The sequence below is a fragment of the Bactrocera tryoni genome, chromosome 3, assembly GCF_016617805.1.
Source record: "Bactrocera tryoni isolate S06 chromosome 3, CSIRO_BtryS06_freeze2, whole genome shotgun sequence".
Lineage (NCBI taxonomy): Eukaryota > Metazoa > Arthropoda > Insecta > Diptera > Tephritidae > Bactrocera > Bactrocera tryoni.
In genome coordinates this window covers 28,642,246-28,663,916 of record NC_052501.1, presented here as the reverse complement: position 1 = coordinate 28,663,916, position 21,671 = coordinate 28,642,246, and the positions used below count along the sequence as shown (strand labels likewise).

At 34.2% G+C, this 21,671-nt stretch overlaps 1 protein-coding gene across 2 annotated transcripts in view; it reads right to left on the bottom strand.

The window, feature by feature from the left end:
- Positions 1-21,671, bottom strand: part of LOC120771363 (aquaporin AQPAn.G-like) — a 46,027-nt gene that overhangs the window by 3,813 nt on the left and 20,543 nt on the right. The window contains exon 1 of one of the 2 annotated variants that reach the window (XM_040099320.1): positions 2,789-2,874. The exons of the other annotated variant lie outside the window; for it this stretch is intronic. Within the exon in view, the coding sequence (XP_039955254.1) occupies positions 2,789-2,859 (71 nt within the window). The 5' untranslated portion in view covers positions 2,860-2,874. Of the gene's footprint in view, positions 1-2,788; positions 2,875-21,671 lie in introns of those variants that run through there. 2 annotated transcript variants of the gene reach the window in all.

Below are 21,671 nucleotides of genomic sequence, written 5' to 3'. Positions count from 1 at the left end.
ATTATTCGGGCCCCTTTGTAAGCTTTGTCCGCATTTGTGTCAATCTTAGAAGGTGCGTCCAATATTTGCAAAAGGTCTCCTAAATATAACGCAGATTTTTGCCTTGTAGCACCTATTTTGAGTTACGTAAAAATGTCCCCTGCTTCAACCCTAAAGTAACTTTGCAAAGTTCATAGCCAATTTTTCATCTCAAACAAAATCTGTATCACTAAGTCTGGGTCTGTGTGAGTCTTGGGCCTGTGGGTCTGTATGAAGTCACAACCTCCCTTAAGCGATCATATTAACAGAAAATTTCATAAAATAAAATCTTTAGTCAATTAAAATTACTTTCTGATAGAATTCATCGTATCTTTCAAGTCCCCTGAAGCTAATTTACAAACTTGTTAAAGGAAATTGTTGTCTTGTTAATATGGAGATTGCGGGATCAACTCTAGCTCAAATTAGAGGGATAGCCTCACGCCAGTACATGGCTGGGTATACCATAAGCCCTGATTCGTTCCGTTTACGTAGACTTGTCTCTGGTAAAGAACGCTTGATTAAACCTTTTCCAAAATCTTATTTAAGTATTTGTCATCGGGACATGCGGTGTCGCAAAAGCCTTTTGGCCCAAGATCGATCGCAAGAGATCTAGTGATAACTTTCCTATCAGTAACGTTAGCCTCTCCCTTTTGGGGGCTTCTAACAGGCTATTGCCCTATTGGCATCCACGCAGTAAGGCTGGAAATCCAACCAAACGCCATTTGCAGAAGCTGTAAGGAAGAAGATGAGGTGGAAACAACTCAACACTTGTCAAGACTTGAGCATTTGGGAGCGCATACTTTCAGACATCCCATCAAACTGGCAGGAGTGAAAATTAAACGCCTGTGGAAATTTGTATTGACTACTAAGCGCTAATTTGTAAGTTTGAACACAAGAGTTCTTCTTTTCTATGGTTTCACAAAGGACTACATATAGCAGTCTACGTGCGATCTTTGATCAGTCATTTAACCTAACCTAACCTAACCTACTTGTATTTGCCAACGAACGTCTTACCAGAAGTCACCTGCCAACATTAACGACTAGTGTGGATTTTTGGCTAAGTGTTCACAAAATTAGTTATTATAGCTTATCTTTAGCGATATCAGATACTGCAAGTCATTAAAAATAAACAAAGAACTTCCATATTAGTCTATTTGCTTTTTCGATTAAACTTTAGGCAAGTCATTGTATTATGTGATTGTGGCCATTGCCTACACCAAATAATGGACCTTGCATCGAACTCAATTTCGGTGCAAAATAGACTGGAATTTATGGCAAACTTATCAACGCTACCGGTTCGATTCACAGAAACACACATATGTAGACCGTCTGTCAATAGGGGTGATGTGATTTTGACAGCTGGTGGCGGCCATGTTTGTTTACGAACTTGCATCAAATTTGGTTATTGTGTTCAGTAAGATTTGCTTGGGAATTGTACAAGATTATTATGCAAATTGAAGATATGCGGAAAATCTGGAAATCCAAAAAATCATCACCTCAGATCATGCGATTTAACGCCTCTAGCTGAAAGCCCAGCCGAAATGCTGCACCGGGTAATCGGAAATTGGCAGAAATGTGTGGAAATATACAAATAGAGCCGTAGTGGCCATTTGGCCGACGTTTTGTACTAAGTTGCTTTGCAAATAACTGTTTTATTTGATTTGAACAAGACCTGGATACCCTGAAGAGGATGTATTAAGTTTGGTATGAATTTTATAATACCCAGAAGGATATGTCGAAGACCATTTAAAGCATATAAATACATAGATGTGTATAAATGCTCAGTGTGACGAGCTATGACGATTAAGCCATGTCCGTCTGTCAGTCTGTCTGCCTGTCCGTCTGCCTATAAATATGCGAACAAGTCCTTCAGTTCTTGAGATATTGATCTGAAATTGTCCAAATATCCTTGCCTCTTAATCGAGCTACTCGTTTGTTGGAACCGACGAAATCGGAGCACTATAAGATATAGTTGTCATAGAAAATGAACGATCGGAGTCAACTGCTTGTATGGATAACTTTTTTATTTCACAAAATATTTTCACAAAATATCTCATAGATTATTATTGAGGGTAACGCTACAATCTCCGAAGAAATTGTGCAGATCGGACCACCGTGGCATACAGCTGCCATACTAACCGATCGATCAAAATCAAGTGCTTGCATGGAAAACTTTTTTGTTTCATAAAATATTTTAATAAAATTTGATACAGATGATTTTCTAAGCCAACACCACAATATCTGAAGAAATTGTGCAGATCGGAGCACTATAGCATATAGCTGCCATACAAACTGAACGATAAGAATCAAGTTCTTGTATGGAAAACTTTTTTATTTGTTAAGGTATCTTAATGAAATTTGACACATATTATTATTGAGGGTAACGCTACAATCTCCGAAGAAATTGTGCAGATCGGACCACCGTGGCATACAGCTGCCATACTAACCGATCGATCAAAATCAAGTGCTTGCATGGAAAACTTTTTTGTTTCATAAAATATTTTAATAAAATTTGATACAGATGATTTTCTAAGCCAACACCACAATATCTGAAGAAATTGTGCAGATCGGAGCACTATAGCATATAGCTGCCATAAAAAGTAATCAAAAAAAGTTAATTTCAATCCCCCTTAGCTATAAGAAATGCACCTGTGAATGATATTATAGCTTCGGTGCAGCCGAAGTCAAAGTTTTTTTTGTTTATTTACAGTTGCTTTACTAAATAGTTCTCCCAGTTGCTTTACTAAATAGTACGCCCACTAACACGCACCTTTGTGTCTGCACTGACGTCAGCTCATCCTCAATTTTGATGGTCTGCGCTGCGTTGTTTTTGCCGCTCATTATTTACAATTATTTATACGCAGTTTACAAACACATACACACGTATACACCTGCAGTAATTAATTTTTTTCCGCTTTCGGCTTTATGACCCTTGGGTGCACATGCACGTCTGGCCTAGTTAGCAGCGCTTAGAAGACTACTTAAGCTGCTTTCGAGATGCAACACGCCCAGTTAGCGGTATAAATATATATACTACCGTTATAATCAAATAATTTCAGTATTTATGGTTGTGTGCATATACCATAATACATACATATGTATGTGCATGTGTATGCTCGAGCTTCCCTTCAGAATTTTTCGCAAAAAAAATTGGTAAAAATCCAGATCTTACATCAGTCTGCCAGAAATGCTTTGTTTACCTGCACACAAACGCACGTGCTTGTTAGCCTAGATGTATGTGTGTGTGTTTAATGAAAGCAAATGTTTGCAATGCATGTGTGTGGTATTTATCAATCGCGCGATTTGCAATCTTTCATAAATTCCACGTCGTTGTGGTCGATTTCGGCAGCATGTCCGTCAATTGGGCGCTAGTTTTTGTTGTGAATTCAATGTTTTAGTTATTGTTGTTGCGTTGATGGTATCTTATCGACAGCCGCGGTGGTCAGGCGATACCTAATTGACTATTAAAAGGTCGATAATGGTTGATTTACAGGCGCAGATGTGTCTTTGTGTGTGTGTGTTGTATGCGAATACCGTTATATTTGTTTTTATTTGTGTGTGTGTGTTTTTTTTTTTGATTTTTGCTGAATTAATTGTGTTCGAAAAATCCGTTTTGAAGCACTTTCTTTTTATGTAATTTCCAACAATACTTTTGAATTTATAGTTATATATGCCTTCACTTCCTTTCTAAGTGCCTTTCACCGCCAACTTCGCGAGTTTTCGTGTCGTTTACTTGCGCCTAACGGTATTGAATGAGATTCGACAGTGCTGCTGTCAGCCGTCAAAGTGTAAAAATAGCGTCGTTACACCAACGCAGCATCCACAGATCTCTGTAGAGCAGCAGCAACAACAAAATTAGAACAAACAAGTAAGGAAGAGCTAAGTTCGGGTGCAACCGCACATTTCATGCTACATACTGGCAAAAGTCAAAGCCGCGGAAACTTTCTTTCAGATTTCAATAATGTAAGTACATCTGAAAAGTTTACCAATATTTTGGGTAAAGAGTTCGCATTATAAATGGCGTTCCACATATACGGTATCGGGGGGCTTGAAAAATTTCATTCCTATTTGAACAAATTTTGGTCATAGGTCAGACTACATTGAATCACTGGATGGTAAATTTAATGTCTCTGACGCATTCGGTTATTGGTTTATATCGCTTTTAGTAGTTTTTCAAAAAACCGTTATACGGGGAGTGGGCGTAGTTAGCAAACGATCTCACTTGTTTTAATGCTGTCGCAAGAAATGTTATGTCTTCTGTAAATTTGGGTAATATAACTCGAAAATTAGGGAGATATCTACATTAAAACTATTACGAGGTGGGTCACGCCCACTTTTTAAAATATATTGCAATCTTTTCTCCAAATTAGAATTTCATATCTTGATTTAGTGCTTAGTTATGGCACTTTCTAAGTTTCCGGTTAATGGCGCTTTGTGGGCGTGGCAGTGGTCCGATTACGCCCAACTACTAGCTGTTTTTGCCAAGGAGCACGCACACCAAAATTTATCAAGATATCTCAAGTTTTACTCAAGTTGCAACTTGCATGGACGGACGGACAGACAGACAGATAGTTGCCCGGACTTCTACTCGTCTCGTCTCCTGATCATTTATATATGTATATGTATATAACCCCATATACAACTCGATTAGTTTAATATGATACAAACAACCGTTAGGTGAACAAAACAATTATACTCAGTGACAACAGGTTGCAAGAGTAAAAAAATGTTGTTGTTGTGTCTTTCTAAGTTTATATGCCTAAGCATGCTTCTAATAAATTATGACTAAGTTCCACAATTATTTCATAAAAGTGTCCGAAAAATTTATAAGCAGATTTGTAGTGTACTTGGTGGCACTTTGGTTTATCAAGTGCTAGCTTTCATTATTGTTGTTGTTTTAATATGTCTGAATGCTAAAGGTGTGACAGACCAACGTGATTTGGTCTGTTGTACTTATAATATATTTATATAATTTTATCTTTTTGGTAAACACTTGTCGCGCATGCCGTTATATTTTTGACGTCTGCGGAAAAACACACAAAAAATAATACGAGTAAATATACATATATATAATATACATATATTATATATTTATATAAATTTCGACATTTTATTTTATTTGTTTTTATACTATTTTATTAATAAGCCACTTCAATTAAGCGCTTACACATATTTCTGTGTGTTATATAACAAATTAAATAGATAACTGTAATCCATATAGACGTAAATATTTATAAAAATATCTATTTAAATCCTCAACTTTGTTGAAAGCTTTGACAAATAGGATTAAAATGCTTTGAGTACTGAGTTGCGCCTTCAAGTGGTAGGTATTGTGCTTTGAGGGTGTCAATTCCACTCAATTAAAGCACCCAATCTACTCATTACTTAGTATAACGATGTATGTACATACATACGTCTGTCAGTTTTGCAAACACTTACGATTTCGTGAAGTGGCATTTAAAAATTTTAAAACAAAAATAAGAACTATTAGAACACAATAATTGTTACGGTTCGGAAAAATTTGAACAGTGGCGTATCGAACAAGCAACTGGTATATGGGTAATACTTGAAAGTGAATATTTTTATAAATAAAATGTATATTACAGTCCTATTCCTAAAACAAAGACTATATTTTTTATATTATTTTTTATTTAAAAGTTTTATAAATTTTTCAAAAATTTTATTTCCAGAAATTTAAAATATTATTCAGTTTTTCAAAAAATGTTTGAAAAAAAAGGAAAATTTAAAAAACAATTTTAATATAATTTTTTTATTTTTCCATAAATTTTAAATCGTATTTAGTATTTTTTTCAATATTTTATAAATTTTAATAGAACAATTTTTTTTGGAATTTTTGAGAAAACAATTTCATAAAAAAATATTTTTAATTTGCAAAAAAATAACTGGACTTTAGAAGACTGAAGAAAATTTTTAAAAATTTTGAAATTATTACAATTGTTTGTTCAAATTTTTTTTTATAAAATTATGGTCTTCCAAAGTTCAGTTGTTTTTTTTTATAAAATTTTTGAACAAACAATTATAAAAATTTTAAAATTTTCTAATTTTTTTTTAAATTTAACAAAAATTTTATTTCAAAAAATCTGTAGTATTATTCAGTTTTTCGAAAATGTTTGAAAAAAGAAAAATTTAAAAAACATTTATTATTATTTTAATATTTTTCCAAAAAATTTTAAAACATTTTTTTTATAAAATTATGGTCTTCTAAAGTCCAGTTATTTTTTTTATAAGATTTTTGAACAAACAATTATACAAATTTCAAAATTTTTTAAAATTTTCTTTAAAAGGTTTTTAAATTTAACAAAAAATTTATTTCAAAAAACCTGTAGCATTATACAGTTTTTCAAAAAATGTTTGAAAAATTTAAAAAACAACATTTATTATTTTTATATTTTTTTAAAATTATTTTTTAATTTGTAAAAGATTTACTGGACTTGTTTATTTTCGAAGGTTTTTTAAATAACTTTTAAAGTACCTACTTTTTTTTAATAAAATTGTAGAAAAAAATAATTATAACACTTTCAAAAATTTTATTTAAGAAAAATTAATTTGATAAATTATTTTAAAAAAACTTCGAAAATTAAATAAGTCCAGTTATTTTTGGAAATTAAAAATAAAGTTATTTCTAGTAAAAAAAATATATCTAATATCTGCATATTGACTCAATTGAAGGGAAATATTTTTGTGGAATATACATATGTAAGTAAAGAAAATTTATATATTTTTTTTATTTTGCAAAAATTGTGTTTCAAAACTATATACTTTTGTTAAATTTTCAAAAAAAAAAAATACAAAAAAGAATAATATTTAAAAAAACAACAATTTTATTTTTTACTAAAAATTTAAAAAACAAAGATTTTATATAAAATAAAAAAAAAAATCTATAATGTTCATTTTTCCAAAAAATAATTAAAAAAAGGAAAGCTTAAAAAATAAAATTTTATAATTTTCGCAAGCTTTATTGTTTTTGTTTTTATATTTTAATATATATTTTTTTAGTTAAAATTGTTGTATTAGATTTTTAATTTTTCGAAAACTTCATTAAAAAAAGTAATATTCTATTTTTCAAAACTTTTACTTAAAAATATTTTAATTTAATCTAAACAAAAATTAAAAATAATTTTTTTTATTGAAAAAAATCGAAAATAGTATAGCAGTTAGATTCGATTTCTACGCTTTAAATGTTTTGCGATTCGCAGTAGATAATCATTTAAATTTTTCGAAAACAAGTATGTTGGTTCAATTGAAACAGTTTTGTGAAATATTTTTTAAAGTAAATAAAATTAATTTTTTTTTTTAATTTCGCACAGATTTTATTTAAATCTGTAATGGTGTTCAATATTAAGATTTAAAAAAATTAAGATTTTATAATTTATTTTTTTCAAAATTTCATTGTTATTTATTTAATATTCTTAAAAATTGTATTTCGTTTATTTTATTTAATTCTAAAAAACAACAATGTTATTCTACTGAAAATTCAAAAGACAAAAATTATTTTTTCACACATTTTTAGCAAATTTTATTGAAATATTTTTTTTATTTTTATATTGCAAACTTTTTTTTATATTTTAATAAATTTATGTGGTTAAAAAATTTTTAAATTGATTTTCATTTTGTAAAAACTTTGTTAAAAATATTGTTACTGTATTAAAATTTAGAATAATTTAATTTAAAATGCTTTTTCATCCAAAAAAAATAGAAATTATTTAAAAAAAACTCCGAAAATTAAAAGAAAACCTGAAAAATACTTTTTTTTAATATTTAAATAAATTTGAAAAATATAGATTTTCTGTATATCAGTTAGAATCGATTTCTAAATATTTAGCGAGTCGCAAGAGATTGTAATTAAAAGTTCTGCAAAACAAAATAAGTTGACACAATTTTGTACGCGGTGTTGATCGTTCCCCTCCAATTAAAAAGGAAAAAAAGTTGCCTACCAAAAAAGGAACACATTGATACAAATAGTTTTCTAAAATACATTTAGCATGTATGTATGTATGTATGAGCCTTCAGTTTTTGTATTAAAATTACTAAAATAAATATGTATTATTTTTAATGCAGTATATTCCTTAATTAAGTGAGGTTAATTCAAAAAATAGCAGTTTTTTCCTGTTTAATTTTATTTTGTATATTTTAATCAACATATTTGTGCTACCATTTTTGTGACCTATGTATTTATTGCATTTTTTATTTGTAATTTTAAACTTTATTTAAAATTTCAACTAAAATGTAGACAAAGATTTTCTTTCCACCATCAGGCATGACCGCGTGACAGCTTGCCGTCTGCGCAAGATAACTCTATGTCAATTGTTTACTGTCAGATGTTGTTTGACAGTTTGTTTGCTGTCATAAGTCAGCTGCTATTTGACAGTTTACCTCCAATGTTGTGGCACAGCGCCACTTATCTGACACGCGGCTACTCCAAATGACTTTTGGAAATTTTCACACAAACTTTGCATACTTTCCAGATAAGCTCAAGCATTTGACGGCAGAGATTAAAAATACACATATGCATATGCATATACAAATATACATGTTGTTTATAATTTACATATGTGTGTGTGCGCACTTAGGATCAAGATTAAAGAAAGCTAATAGCTCGCATTTAACGAGCGATTTAGGGCAATTCAAAACAATAAATCTTTGATAAACATCAATAGTAGGAAATCACGCCATAAAATGCCAATTCTAACCGTAATCCTAAACAATAAACACAAATCTATACATATACACTCATGCATATATACACCCTGAAGTGCTTGCTTTCAAGTGCTTGATCCCCTTGACTTTACGGCGCTTTCCTATTCCTCAACTGATCAAAGCTTATCTATCAGATTGTAAGCGCGTATATACATATGTATTTTTCTGTGATTATATATGTGTATGTAGTAAATTATGCAGGCCGTATCAAGTAGCTACACTTGCCAATTGCTTGCGCATGCAAATCCACACACAAACACCTTTGAATTTATGTATATACATACATATATAGTACCTGTGTACTTATGCAATTAGAAGCGTTCATTATTGACGCCACGCGCATTCCACAGCTGAATTGACAGTTACACACAAATAAATATATACATATTCATATGCGTGTGTGCACGTGTGACAACAATTCCCGTTGACATTTGAAAAATGCTTAACTAGAAGTATACAACTAATATTTATTATGGCAAAATGTATCGAAAGAGGGTGTGCTTCACAAAAATAAGGTTGAGCACATAGTGAATTGGAAAGCAACACTTTTTTCTTAGTTAAATTGAAGTAAATTAAGAAAAAACGTTCATTACGGCTATACCGTAGCTATAATACGTTTCACACGTGTATTTTTCATAGCATAAAAGGGTATAAAAAAATATTCTTCTTGATTTTGTTCGGCCAGTTTGTATGATAAAAAAGGAGACCCCACAATCTGCGCCAACTATCGTGGGATTAGCCTCCTCAACATCGCATATAAGGTTCTATCGAGCGTATTGTGTGAAAGATTAAAGCCCACCGTCAACAAACTGATTGGACCTTATCAGTGTGGCTTCAGACCTGGCAAATCAACAACCGACCAGATATTCACCATGCGCCAAATCTTGGAAAAGACCCGTGAAAGGAGAATCGACACACACCACCTCTTCGTCGATTTCCAAACTGCTTTCGACAGCACGAAAAGGAGCTGCCTTTATGCCGCGATGTCTGAATTTGGTATCCCCGCAAAACTAATACGGCTGTGTAAACTGACGTTGAGTAACACCAAAAGCTCCGTCAGGATCGGGAAGGACCTCTCCGAGCCGTTCGATACCAAACGAGGTTTCAGACAAGGCGATTCCCTATCGTGCGACTTTTTCAACCTGCTTTTGGAGAAAATAGTTCGAGCTGCAGAACTAAATAGAGAAGGTACCATCTTCTATAAGAGTGTACAGCTGTTGGCGTATGCCGATGATATTGATATCATCGGCCTCAACACCCGCGCCGTTAGTTCTGCTTTCTCCAGGCTGGACAAGGAAGCACAGAAAGTGGGTCTGGCAGTGAACGAGGGCAAGACGAAATATCTCCTGTCATCAAACAAACAGTCGTCGCACTCGCGACTTGGCTCTCACGTCACTGTTGACAGTCATAACTTTGAAGTCGTAGATAATTTCGTCTATCTTGGAACCAGCGTAAACACCACCAACAATGTCAGCCTAGAAATCCAACGCAGGATAACTCTTGCCAACAGGTGCTACTTCGGACTGAGTAGGCAATTGAGAAGCAAAGTCCTCTCTCGACAAACAAAAACCAAACTCTATAAGTCACTGATAATTCCCGTCCTGCTGTATGGTGCAGAGTCTTGGACGATGTCAACAACGGATGAATCGACGTTGCGAGTTTTCGAGAGAAAAGTTCTGCGAAAGATTTATGGTCCTTTTGCGCGTTAGCCACGGCGAATACCGCATTCGATGGAACGATGAGCTGTACGAGATATACGACGACATCGACATAGTTCAGCGAATTAAAAGACAGCGGCTACAGCTGGCTAGGTCGCGTTGTCCGGATGGACGACGAAACACTCCAGCTCTGAAAATATTCGAAGCAGTACCCCCCGGGGGAAGCAGAGGAAGAGGAAGACCTCCGCTCCGTTGGAAGGACCAAGTGGAGAAGGACCTGGCTTCGCTTGGAATATCCAATTGGCGCCACGTAGCGAGAAGAAGAAACGACTGGCGCGCTGTTGTTAACTCGGCTATAATCGCTTAAGCGGTTTCTACGCCAATTAAGAAGAAGAAGAAGTTTGTATGACAGCTATATGCTATAGTGGTCCGATTTGAACAATTTCTTCGGAGATTGTAGTGGTGTCTCAGATAATAATATATGCCAAATTGCGTGAAGATTGCTTGTTAAATGAAAAAGTTTTCCATACGAAGACTGCAGTTGAATCGGCAAGTTTGTATGACAGCTATATGCTATAGTGGTCCGATTTGAACAATTTCTTCGGAGATTATAATGGTACCACAGATAGTAATCTGTACCAAATTTCGTGAAAATTGGTTGACAAATGAAAAAGTTTTCCATACAAAGACTGCAGTTGAATCGGCAAGTTTGTATGACAGCTATATGCTATAGTGGTCCGATTTTAACAATTTCTTCCGAGATTAGAGTAGTGCCTCAGATGATAATCTGTACAGAAATTCGGGGAGATAGCTCGTCAAATGAAAAAGTTTTCCATACGAGGCCTCCAGTTGGATATGCTTTAGTGGTCCGATTTGAACAATTTCTTCCTAGACTGTAGCGGTGCCTTGCGTAATAATATATGCCAAATTTGAAAATATGCACATACTACATTATAACTGTATGTTTGTGTGTGCGCATGCGCCTAGTAGATAGTGCAAATTAAATCGTTTGACATTGCTGATTGACTCAATCAGTGACACAAATTGCAGTTTAAACGCAATTCACACTCATTGCCCGGCTATCGATCAATTGATCTCACGCATTTTTTGTTGTAATGCGATGTTACTGTACTCTAGTGTTATGCTACGCGTTGTGGACGGCGTTGCGCTTTATTTTTGCGCTTTCTGCAATTTAATTTGTTTTGCCTTGCATTAAATTGCCTATGATGCGGGCAATTATAAAGTGATTGCGTAAAACTTTCCATCAACTTGACGCTGAATGCCGTCAAGTGCGTGTAAATTGGATTTTATAGCGCGAAAATATTTTTGTTGTTGTTGAAGGGGATGAAGAATAAATAAAATGCGATCATATTTGCACGAAAGTATAGACAATTGCACATAATCACAAAAGGCAAGTTTAGTTCACGCGCTAAGTGCAAGCATATCTTTGCAGATGAAGTCGAAATGGTAAAATTTATTTGAAGAAAGTTCTTTTGATTTTTTTTTAATTACTTTTAAACATAAACAAGTATTTTAGCGGTTGTTAACGGCCACCACTGCGCCACCATCTAATCACTTTTAGCTGGTCATCAGGCAGTTCTCATAAAACATGTTGCCTACATTTTGGCGCCATGACATGCTCATGAGAAAAAACGCACACAACTAACGTTTTTTAAGTATCTTCAAACGTTTTAAGACCTTGATAATGATCGCATTATGTCTCCAATAGACGACACTGCAGACTAGGCTAATAGACCGTCGCTTCCAACCAATAGCATTATAGCTCTCTGAAGTATTTTCTCTTTAAACTTTCGATGCCGGAACGATTCGTAAATAGCTCTTGATATAATGCAAGCTCTCTAATCATAAGTTGACATAAATACCAAATATATTTATATAAGGCGAAATAACAATAGTGTTACATATGGAACCACAATCGATCTAGTTTGACAATTTTCCTGCTGGGTATATAGCAAAGAAAAAAATCAAAAAAGTATCAAAAAATGTCTCTTCCTTAAGTTCACATTACTTGATGTACAATAAAAATGCGAGCAATAGTAATGCCCAAGCTACACGTTGGACACGTGTACTTGACACAAAGCAAACAAATCACGCAGCGACAACAACAAAAACTGTAAATAAACAGCTGAGTGGTGTATAGGCAGCTATTGCATGTGTATATGTATGATACAAAGTTTAAGTAAGAAACTTAAGGGCAACAACAACAAAAATAACTTGACAATCAAACAACAAAAAGGTGACAACACAAGTCTGCACGCGCAAGTTTGCCAACGCTGACGTGAAGCCTGAAAGTTCGTGGTTATTCCACTATCAGTATGATAATGCATTCCTATATAGATAGACATACATACATATATACATACATACATAAATATAAATACGCGTGTACATATATGTATATATACATATTCCCGTGCCTGTACACAGTTATGAAAATACACATCACACACGATGTTAAGAATGCCTTTAACTCGGCCTATCGACTCTTCTAGCTAAAGAAAACACCGATCTATTTGCTGAACATCATCTGCAACTTACTGTCGGACAGGGTACTTCTATATGACACAGACGAAGGACCACAAAGCTGTATAATGTTGGGCGGAGTTCCACAAGGCACAGGCCTGGGCCCATTTTCGTGGAACATTTTATAATGAAGTGATGCGCCTCCCATGACACAAGGAGGTACAAATTATTGGATACGCGGATGGAATTGCAGTGACCGTGGTAGTGAAAGAAATTAGTCTAATCACAGACGCTCTGTGCAATCATGCGACGACAAAGCTTCAACTAGCTGGCCAAAAGACGGAAGCAGTATTAATTGCAAGCAGGAAGAATCTAGAGGTCGCCACGTATAAAACGTTTTGCATATCTTCTTTTCCTGCCGAAAGTATGAAAAAGAGAGTTTTGAAGTAGAGAACCTGATAAACGATCGAGTGACGCCGGAGAATATAGTGCCTTACATGATCCAATCGAAGGTGGTCTGGGACAGAGTGACAGAGTGGGCAGCTATAGCTATGCAAGAACTAGGAGGAAAAAGTGGCAACGCAGCGAAAACAGAAGGATAAACCAGACTACATATAATGCCTGACTGAAGAGCCGATTGGCTAATAGCGCCCATACACGAGCACACAAGTGCGTTCGATCGGTATGAATTCGTTTGCCCATACACGACACACAAATCCATTTTGCGTTCGTTCTTCACAGAGTTAACATGTGCGACAGGCAATCGGAACATTTCTTGGAATTTATTTCTAATGTAGCATTTTTATCTATTTAATTGTATTTCGTTAATAAGTTATTCCAACTTTTATTTTTCTTACACTATGTATATGTATAAGCGCTTAGGCAAAAAGCGAAAACTTTGAAGCGTTATTTCTCGGTTTTTCATTTTTACGATTTCTTAATTGGCGGGCAGGATAGAAAAAAAATAAACGTCGTATGGAATTAGGGCAAAGTTTATTATCATTGACATAAAATTATCTTATATTTAAACTAAAAAAATATTAAGAAAAGTCAAGTTTTAATTGTATATTTTTAAACACCATAAAATAAAATTCTTTTGAAAAGCCACTATTTATTCAATTTTTAATAAAATTTTAAATTTTACACTTTTTTTGGAATTTTCTTAGTTTAACTAGAAGATAAATTAATAAAAAATATGAATCTCTTTGAATTTTTTGTTTCCGATAGAAATTGCGACCTGCATCCTGCTCGCCGTCCGAAAAATGTACATGCGAGATGCATCGGGTAATTGCTTCCCAAAGGCAGAATATCAAAGATTTCGTATCCAAAAAATTTGTGAAAGATGTTCAAATATATAACTATAAAGCCTAGAAATTTCGCTTGAATCAATTATTTCTTTCCCTCCCAAAAAAATCCTCAAAAAAATCGATTTTTTGCAGCCTCGAAAGCAGGCTGCCCTTAACACTTGGCATTGTCCGCGATCTTCACTGTTCGGCGACACGAGAGAAATGAGATTTTGTGCGCCGACAACGCCATACACGATAAACATGTTCGCGCACCGATCGTAAAAAATCAAACATTTTCGCGAATATGGATCGGTACGCGAACAAGCCCATGGCCATACGATGTAATAACTAACGGCAGTCCCTTGGGCCGTGGGCCGTAGGCGTACTGTGGCGCAATTCCTACTGAGGCGTGGTGCCAAAGGAGGTGTATTTTTAGCGACCAATACGAATAGTACATATAGTTCGGAACAATGGCGGTATCTTTGAAGATGCCACCTTCGAAAAAACGGGCATAAATAGCGTGTGTATAGTTGCCATACAAACTGTCTCATCAAACTCAAGTCCTTGTATGGAAAGCTCATTCATTTTAGCAGATTTCTTCACGAAATTTGGCATGGGTTAATTATTATCTAAGACACCACTACAATCTTGGTAGAAATTGTTCAGATCGGACCACTATATGTACCATAAAGCTGCCATACAAACTGGCCCATCAAAATCAAGCTAAAGATATTTTTATACTCTTTTATGATATAAAAAATGCACCTGAGAGGAGTATTATAACTTCTTTTGTTTTTGCTATTTGCAACCATCCACATATATATACATATGTACATATTCATAATATCGGGTGATTTTTTAAGAGCTTGATAACTTTTTTTAAAAAAAAAACGCATAAAATTTGCAAAATCTCATCGGTTCTTTATTTGAAACGTTAGATTGGTTCATGACATTTACTTTTTGAAGATAATTTCATTTAAATGTTGACTCATGTGGTTTCAACAAGATGGCGCTACATGCCACACAGCTCGCGATTCTATGGCCATTTTGAGGGAAAACTTCGGAGAACAATTCATCTCAAGAAATGGACCCGTAAGTTGGCCACCAAGATCATGCGATTTAACGCCTTTAGACTATTTTTTGTGGGGCTACGTCAAGTCTAAAGTCTACAGAAATAAGCCAGCAACTATTCCAGCTTTGGAAGACAACATTTCGAAGAAATTCGGGCTATTCCAGCCGAAATGCTCGAAAAAAGTTGCCCAAAATTGGACTTTCCGAATGGACCACCTAAGACGCAGCCGCGGTCAACATTTAAATGAAATTATCTTCAAAAAGTAAATGTCATGAACCAATCTAACGTTTCAAATAAAGAACCGATGAGATTTTGCAAATTTTATGCGTTTTTTTTTTTAAAAAAAAGTTATCAAGCTCTTAAAAAATCACCCGATAGAATAATCAAGTTAGCATTTTATATGGTTATATGGTAATACAGCAAAAAATTGCTGAGCGTAAATAAGTGTCATTTTATTATTCAATTTATAGATTGATAGCTCTCATTAATTAATGGGTGAATGTAGCAGCGCCAATAATTTGATTTATATTGAATTGTGATAGAAGGGAAATGATATGGCGCATAAATTCTTACATTAAATGGTATAACAATTAAAAAGCAATAAAATTAATTAGAGCAAGCTGAAATATTAAATTATAATAATAAATTTGTTAGCTCAATAAATTTATAAAGGATATAAAAATAATTTTTATATTTCATATATAATTTATCGCTTTATTGCTTATGAATATTCACTGAAGCAAATTTTTTTGCTATAAAAAAGAGAGAAATTCACAGTATGTGGATTAAAGTACATTGGAAACAAAAGATAAATTTAACATTAAGGGAAAGAAAGAAGAATTTCCCCCTTTTCTGCTTTCTTTCCCTTTCCCATTAATTTACAAGCGATGTGAGTTCGGGAAAAGGAAAGAGAGAAGCGTGGTTGTATTTTTAAGGGTTACGAATGGTTTATCTCGATTCCCGGCAAAACTGCGGGTGCTATAGAAAAATGTTATAAGGCAATGTTGTAGCTAATGAAAAGAGCTATAACTTTTACGTAAAGGGTTTTTTCAAATAACCTCAAAATGTTTGTGAAAAATTCATTTAGCCAAGTTTTTGAGTTTTTTGTTTTATTTTTTCTGAGAAAAACTTCGCTAAAACGGCGGAATAGATCAATGTGAAAATTGTGCATGACCTTCTAAGCTGTACTTGTCGAGTAATGATGGATAATTAACACCAAACAAGAAGAAGAATGATCGCTTGAATACCATTTTTGACCTGACACCATTTTGTTTCAAATCTCAATAGTTCCTCTTTGATTACCTGCATTCAGCTATTATAATTATATTTTTTTCTTTTTAGATTTTAAAGTAATTTAAAGCAGAAAAATCTTAGTCACCGCTGGGCACCTTTTTTCATAGGTCCTACTGAAGATCGGCTACAGGAGCATGATAAATAAAAAAAATTCAAAATGAATCGAAATGAATAACAGTCAGTGATAGTAAATTAAAACATACCTTTAAATTTTGTGTTACATGTACATTACTTTTTACTTTATTTTAATAAATAAAAGCCCTCTTAAAAAAATTACAAAAAATGCGTTTTTTCTGGCTTACATGTGGATAGGCCAAGCTGTGCCTAATGTGAAATTACGAAGAAATACATTCTTTTAATTTTTTGCATAAATTGATAGTAAATTTCTTGAAAAATAACAAAATTCTAATTGAATACTTCAAAGTTTTGAGTTGAGTTTTAGCTTTTCAAAGTTCAGCAGTTAACAGTCAAGGTAGGCAAACAGTTTATCTCTAAACGCGTTTTTCTCGAAACATTTCTTTAGTTTATTTAATTTGATAACTTGAAGACAAATGATACGATCACTAACAAATTTTTTTTAATATTCTGTATACACATATGTATGTATGTAGCTCTCCATACAATGACCTGCCAATTTTTGATCTGAATAAAAATAGATTTTTTTACATTTTGACTTTTATTTTAAAGACCACCATTTTGTAAATGCTTGCATTTGTTAAGACTGTAGAACATTGTATGGACAATATTTTTTTTGGTTTCATTTAAGCAACTTTTTTTATATCGCCATCAAACATCGTATATAACTCGAAAAATATTTACTTTTTCAGCAATTTTACTGAATATTCTGAAAATTTGAATGAATATATTTTCAAAATTTTTAAACAATTAATATAGACTTTGTTTTTTGTTTTTTTGCTGCCCCAAAATCGTCTTTTTTTGGCTGCCATAAAAACTACCTGAATGCTTTAAAATGTTCAGCATTTACATAGGTTACTTATACGCCCTGTTAAACCCGTAACACAAAAGCAAAGCACTTACAGAGAAATGTGTTTAGTTAATCTATATAAAAAGGCTACAGCAGCAAAAACAAACAAAAATTTTAGAACATAACTGCGTTCAAAGAATTATAACAATTACACCGGTCAACAAAAAAAATATTTTTTTGGGGTTTCTGTTCTCATGCTTGAATTCTGATTCTAGACATTGAAGAACACTTAAATATTAATTATTTGGGGTTTAATACGAGAGAACTCATATGAGCATAAAATAAATACAAAAAATATTCACTTTTAGACAGTAATTTCTTGTTATTTTGCATTTAAATATTATTGTTTATCACACATCTTGAATAAAAACGACTCTTGTATCTAAAAAAAAGTTTTCTAATTATAATCTATAGTGAAATTGTGGAAAAAATATAAAAATCATCGAAAAATTGCTCTAATTTCTACGAAAGCAAACTTTAACCGGAAAAAATTTGTTTCCTTAGTTTTGTCATAGGAGAAACTAAAATTTAACATGTAGATGCCAGACCCAAAAATCGTGTTGACCGGTGTTATACGCACAAACAAACTACAGCACCACTTTCACTGCAAAGGACTACAAAGCATCGCATGCGATGGTTGACCAAAAACCGAAGGGAACCCTAAGTAAATAAGTTTGGATCTCATTAACTGATACAATTTCGACATTATATCTATATTAAAGAAATCATGATTACTGCTACTCTTAGTCTTTGCTATGTCGCAAGTTCCTTTAGTTCAAAGAGCCTTTGTGAGCTCTTCGCTCTCAATAAGGTTTAATATTTCTTAGCTGTATGGGTTCTACACCAGAGACCTCACACTTTCAAACATCCCAGTGAGCTGATGCCAAATAATTAAAAGACAGGTATTGTCCAAAAAACTATGTCGACTTATGACATCTGATCAACCATTGAACCTAACATAACCTTATCTATGGGTAATGGTGCTAATATTTCATACCAGGTCAGATTCACAGAATTTACTGAAAGCGCCTTCGTATCATCCCCATTTCTATGAATGGGACAGGAACGACCTCACCAGTCCAAATTTGAAGCGATAGCGACAGTTTTACCAAATAAATGCGACAACTTGTGACTGTTGGATCACAGATACCAGTACATAGTTTCGTACAAGAGAATTAAACTCGAAAATTCGACGACTAATAAATTGTCGAAAGTGAACCGAAATGATAAAAAATAATGCCACTTGGAATACCAAGATTTAAAAATCATATTGGATAATAAATTTATAGAACGATTTCAATACCGGCTAATTTCTAAAGTAAGAATACTCTACCAAGCGTCTCTAGCTGTCCACTTGGGATTATTCGAGACCAGTTCGACAAATCAGTCAATTTACCTAATCTAATCTTAGCTAACTCTCTAATCTAGAGTTATCATGCTTTTAGAATACTTAGAAAGTGCATAATGGGATGTTTGAAATCACAATTAATACCTTTTGTGGGCTCTCCCGGCAAAACAGCGAAATTTTATGATCTAACAGGTCCTAATACTGCTGATACTGTGAAATACTTAATCACCACAGCTACTTCTTTGAAACAGAAATAATAAACGATCAAGGGTGACATACTTTAGTATAGTGAATCAACACGCTTTTCTATTAACCACAATTTGAGCCCAATCAAAAATCAACAATCTGTATATGCACCGTTTCTCTCCAAGCAAATAAAGTGATGGACCTCCACAAGTCACTAACAAACATACCTATTTTATATTTTTTTTTATTGATCAGACCCAATCAGTGTCACGTGGCGTATGATTAAAACTTGATTGTATGATTATTACTTCATATGCATATGTATATAAATATATGCATATATACATACATATAAGGCTTATGCGTAAGTACACATGTCACATGACATGCTCAAATTTCATACTAATTAACACAATTATGTAAACTATAAAATGTGTTTGTATGTATGTAAGTGTAAATATCTAAGATTTAAAGTCCGAAAATCTCTTAATAATCCCGTCTGCCAGCCTCAACAATCTAGTGTCTAAAAATATCATTGTTATTTTATCTATTTATTTGCTCAGCCATAAACGCGCCAACCAGTTACCGTTTATCAAAGCAGTTAGAACTAATTCACACAAATCTAAATAATTGTGCCGCCTATCTTATTTGACTACTAGAAAAGTGCAATTGAAAACAGCTACGACCACATAGGCGCACAGATAAACACTTGTAGGCATATAAACCGTTCAAACCAACACCCAGTGATATATTGGACTAACTCGGTACTAGTCTGATTTGGACCAGTAGTGGTCTAAATATAATGTGTCTCAGTTTTTTAGGTTTTACTGGCTTTTGACACTTTATTGGCGGATAGGTTTTAAAAACATATAACAAATGCTATAGTGTTGCAGACGATGCTGACAATCTACGGCAAATTTCGTGAAGATACCTCCACAAATGAAAGTTTTCCATAAAAGACCTTTAATTAGATCGGTTAGTTGTAGGGCAGCTATGTGCTATAAAGATTCGATCTGAACAACTTCTTCTGAGATTTTAGCGATACCTTGTATAATAATCTGTGCCAAATTTCTTGAAGATAGCTCGTCCAACGAAAAAGTTTTCCATACAAAACTTGTTGCCGGTCATTTTGTTTGTAAGGCAGCTATATGCTATAGTAAACCGATATCGTGAGCAGATTCTTGGTGAAAAAAGGACGTGTGCAAAATTTCGGAGCGATATCTCAAAAACTGAGAGAGTCATGATTATATCGACTCAGATCGTCACGTTGATCTACCGTTTTTGCGACATTGAGCCAGAATCTTTTGAAAACCTGATTCAAGACCGCACACAGTAATCTGTAGAAGCAGTTTTATGGTCATTGGTTTTATATATCCAAATAGGGATCATATCGCCTCAATAGCGTTCAGCGTGTTACTGGTTAGGTTAGGTTAGGTTAATCTAGTAGACTAATAAGTCACGCATAGACCAGTTTCGGTCTTTTGCGATACCAGATGGAGTTCAGTTCGTAGATCCATGGGGAGTAGTCATCCTTTAGGATGCATGCGCTCTGCGGCCTCACTATCGATAACTTTTTCAGTGTATCATACCGTGGGGACTCCAGATGCTCACAGCGTAGTCTTGCCAATGGGGGACAAGTGCAAAAGAGATGACTCCTTGCTGTAGACATTTCCTACAGTCTTCACGAACTGTCAGCCCAATGTTGTTCTTGTTTTCGGACGTTAGCCGTACACCATTCTTGGCAATCTTGTCCACTATTTCATTGTCCTCGAAGCCTTTGTCGCCTAGCACCCATTAGAAGTGAAGTTGCCTGCTTCTGGCAACACTTACCACTGCTACCCTGCTTCCCAAGAAACTTCTGGCAGATACTCGATACTGCCTTGATTGCTGCTTGGCTGTCTGCGTAGATGTTGACTCTGGAATTGCCTGCCGGAGCATTAGAGGGCAGCCCGGCGGCTATCGCAATAGCAAAGATCTCAGCTTGAAATATACTGAAGTGGTCCTGCAACTTAAAAAGCTGCCTTATGCCTAAGTCTGCACAGTATATATCCGCACCAACTGCATCGTTCATTTTCGAGCCATCGGTATAAATATTTAGAGTGTTGCGCGTAGCTAACATACTTTCACCATCTTTTTCCATGTTTTCCTTAAACCTTCTTACACAGTTGAAAAGTGGGTTCATGTCGGTGTTTGCCTAACCACCATTACCTAACGTGCTATGCCCGAAGATTCTACATGTAAAGCATGCTATTGAAATTCATCATAGTACTGGGAGCAAGAGTGAAAGATGGGAGGGCTCTCGTTCTATCTTTTCAGGAGATTTCAAATCAAATTTCGCCAACGTCGAGTACAAAATTAGAAAATTTACTCAACAGTGCTCAAAACCATTACAGATCACATACTAAATGTACGCATTTGCACTAGTTCCACAGCAAGCCGAAACAGATTCTTTATTCGTGGTGAACCAGGCGCTCCTAAGCAGCACTTACTTTTACCACCGGAAGTTAGAGCTTTTATTATTTTATTGGTTAAAAGTGACAACCGCAGAAGGCATGCAATTAGCACCTAAATAGACAGTAATAGCTGGCTTGATAAAGAAAATATGTTAATGTGTTCATAAGTG